At 49.0% G+C, this 3,597-nt stretch overlaps 1 protein-coding gene across 1 annotated transcript in view; it reads right to left on the bottom strand.

Moving 5' to 3' along the window:
• LOC107121962 (intercellular adhesion molecule 5-like) overlaps positions 1–3,597 on the bottom strand; it is a 39,015-nt gene that overhangs the window by 16,739 nt on the left and 18,679 nt on the right. The window contains exon 3 of the mRNA XM_015424986.1: positions 1,865–2,182. Coding sequence (XP_015280472.1) covers positions 1,865–2,182 — 318 coding nt within the window. The remainder of the gene's footprint in view (positions 1–1,864; positions 2,183–3,597) is intronic.

Raw genomic sequence — 3,597 nt, 5'->3', positions numbered from 1 at the left:
TGCCCCCCCCCCCCCAAGCACCAAGAATACAGAGCATCCCTTGCCCCAGACCGAGAGCCCCTATCTATACCTTGTGGCTAATAGCCACGGATGGACCTCTGTTTGTCTCTTGACTTGAAAGCCCCATGGGTCACCTGTCACCTGTCACTCAGCTGTGACTTGGTGACAGAAAAAAAAAATTATGAGAAACGGAAGGAATACCACTTTTGCGGAGTGGAAGGTCTGTGTGTGGGGGGCTGTGTGTGGGGGGCAGTGTCCCAGGAGAAAAATTAAAAAGAAATATAAGGCCTCCTCTACTTACAGGAAGTTCTGACCACAGAGTACCTTGAGATTCCTAGAGCTACCCAGAAGTGATGAGGGTAGGTCTAGGAACGGCCAGAAACTCTGTGGTAATCTAGGACAACTGCCCTCCTCCTCTTCGGCCTGAGTTTCCACCTGCCGAACAAGGGAGTATTGCTCAGCAAGAGCCACAATTGCCATCAATTCTATAGATTCAGGTGGGTGGCCATGCCGGTCTGAAGCAGCAGAGCTCAGTTTGAGTCCGGCGGCACTTTGAAGACCAACAAAGTTTAATTCGGGGTATAAGCTTTCGTACGAAGGCACATTTCTTCAGATACACTGAAACAGACTTTCCTCAAGGCTTACACATAGGTAGAGAGAAGGTGGAGTGGGGTTAGTTGCCGGGAAGGGCTAGTTAAGAATCAAGACACATAAGTAACTGAGCGATAAGTATAGCTAAGATTCGATTAAAGTAGCTGATAAAATCTGCGAATAGCAGCAATTCAGCATACAAACAGAAGGAGGAGGAGGAGATTGGATTTATACCCCACCCTTCACTCAGAGTCTCAGAGCGGTTTACAAACTCATTTCCCTTCCCCTCCCCACAACAGACACCCTGTGAGCAGTGTTCCCTCTAAGCTGAGTTAGCATGAGCTAGCCCACAGTTTTCTAGCCTCCGGCTCACACAATTTTGTCTTTGCTCAGGAAGGAGGGTTCCAGAGCAAACTAACTGATGCAGGAGCCAAATCGCTTGCTCACAACTTGAATGCCCGAAGCTCGCAAAGTAGAATTTTTGCTCGCAAGACTCCACAGCTTAGAGGGAGCATTGCCTGTGAGGTAGGTGGGGCTGAGAGAGCTCCGACAGAACTGTGGCTTGCCCAAGGTCACCCAGCAGCTGCACGTGTATTTCATAGTTAATATTTTTATTTTCCGTCATTAATGCTGGCATTATAAATGCCTCTAGTGGCGAAACCCATCTGGGTATTTTGACATAAAACTTTTCTTTTATACTTCTCCAAGTCTTTATTAAAGCTTCTCTGATTATATGCTTATAGAACTTTTTTTGTATTTTGTCTTTGTCATACTATACATAGGCATGCCAGCCTAAGCGCAGGTCATGACTTTCTAGTTTTAGTGTCCTTTGATCTTCTAATAATATCCAGCTGCATGTAGAGGAGTGGGGACTCAAACCCGGTTCTCCCAGATAAGAGTTCGCACACTTAACCACTACACCAAAAGAGTTAACAAACAGAAGTTTGAGTCCAAGGGCACATTTAAGACCAACAAAGTTTAATTCCGGGTATAAGCTTTTGTGTGCAGGCACACGTCTTCAGAGCCTTCCACTTACTCTCTCTACCTATATGTAATGGCTGAGGACGTCTTGTCTCACTGTATCTAAAGACGTGGGCATGCCCACCGAGGCTTATACCCTGAATAAAACTTGGCTGGTCTCAAAGGTGCCAAGCTGGACCCAAGCGCTGTTCCATCACTGCTATCGGCCATGTGAAGCCGTGACTTTATTTCAGGCAATCAAGCAGACATTCTTCCGCTGCTTCTGTTACTAGAGAACCGGATGAGAACTCACCGACAGCCTTCAACGATTGGTTGTGGGAGGTGGTTTCGAAGAGAGGCCCGTCCGGCCTCAGGTCCAGGGCCGCACGGCAGCTGATTTCCTCCCCATTGTCCTGTTGCCCAGCAGTTACAGTGTGGCTCGCTACAACATCGCCGGCTTCACGCGCTGCGTGCTTTTCAAACGTCTGCAGGTGCAGTTTCTCCCCGCCTTTGAGGAAGGTGACGGACAGGTTCCGGATGGGGGCGACGTCGGAAACCCGGCAGGTCAAGGTATACTCCTTTCCCACTTCCATCGCTGGCACCAGATCCAGCTTGACAACCGTGGGAGGTCCTGCAAGAGCATAAGAAAGGGAACAACCGTCAGCGGGGAATATATCGTAACGGGGAAGCTCAGGGCAAAGGAACGAACGCCCCATCTCTCTTCCTAAGGCAGATAAGGAGATAATAAACCAGCGTGGTGCAGTGGTTAGAGGGCTGGATGCGGCTCTGGGAGACGCAGGTGCAAATCCCCGCGCTGCCGTGGGTAACCGGGGGGCAGTCACATACACCCTCAGACATACACTACCTCACAGGGCTGCAGTAAGGATAAACGTGTTTTGGCCACCACACTATTTCTCAAGCTACCTTATTAGTAGTATTATTGTACGGCACTGTGTGTAGTAGAGCCAGGAGATCCTAAGATTGTCTGGCAGCCAGAAGTTCTTGCTCTTTTAGCATTATGCACCATTAGGTGGTGAGCTTACCTATCTATCTGTCTGTCTCTCTGTCTATCTATCAGATTCATACTGTGCCCTCCCAGCCAAAGTCAGCTAGACTTGTTTTTAAGGCAAGAGACATTTCAATGGTTTGCCATTGCCTTCTTCAGCGTCACAGCCAGTGTTCCCTCTAAGCTGAGTTAGTGTGAGCTAGCTCACAGTTATTTAGCCTCCAGCTCAGAGTTTTGTCTTAGCTCAGGAAGGAGGGCTCCACAGCAAACTAATATATGCAGTAGCCAAATCGCTCGCTCACAACTTTAATGCCAGCGGCTCACAAAGTAGAATTTTTGCTCACAAGACTCCACAACTTTGAGGGAACATTGGTCACAGCCCTGGTATTCTTTAGAGGTCAACCTTCTCAAGCTACCTGAGGAGAATGGATGAAGCGCCCAAGTCTTTACTCGGGGCAGAGGGTCAGCACATCCATTATGAACAACTTCTGAGGAGTTCTGGGCTTAGCTTGTAAGGCGGATCTTTTTTGGAAGGGTGTGTGTTTAAATAAACACTTGGACTTGCTGCCACAAGCTGCCTTATCGCTTTCCAAACTCTAGAGCAGAAGTCCCCGACCTTTCCGAGCCAATGAGCGCTTTCGGAATTCTGACACGGCACAGTGGACGCCGCCACCAAATGGATGCCGTAAAATGGTGGCCGCGGGAGGCGGAGCCAGCCACCAAATGGCTGCTGCGGCTTACTTTCCGTCATGCAGCAAAGATTCTTGTGTTTTTTTAAAAATCTGCACGGCCAAGGAGGACCCCTGCCGGCAAGAAGAAGAGGAGGAGGAAGAGGAAAAAGAGGAGGAAGAGGAGATTGGATTTATACCCCATGGCCCTTCACTACCCAAAGGTGTCTCAGAGCGGCTTACAAACTCCCTTCCCCTTCCCCTCCCCACAACAGACACCCTGTGAGGTAAAAGAAGAAGAAGAGGAGATTGGATTTATACCCCATGGCCCTTCACTACCCAAAGGTGTCTCAGAGCGGCTTACAAACTCCT

This window comes from Gekko japonicus, unplaced genomic scaffold, assembly GCF_001447785.1.
Source record: "Gekko japonicus isolate JY-2015 unplaced genomic scaffold, Gekko_japonicus_V1.1 scaffold3130, whole genome shotgun sequence".
In the NCBI taxonomy this organism is placed as follows: Eukaryota; Metazoa; Chordata; class Lepidosauria; order Squamata; family Gekkonidae; genus Gekko; species Gekko japonicus.
This window is presented reverse-complemented; position numbering and strand designations above follow the sequence as displayed.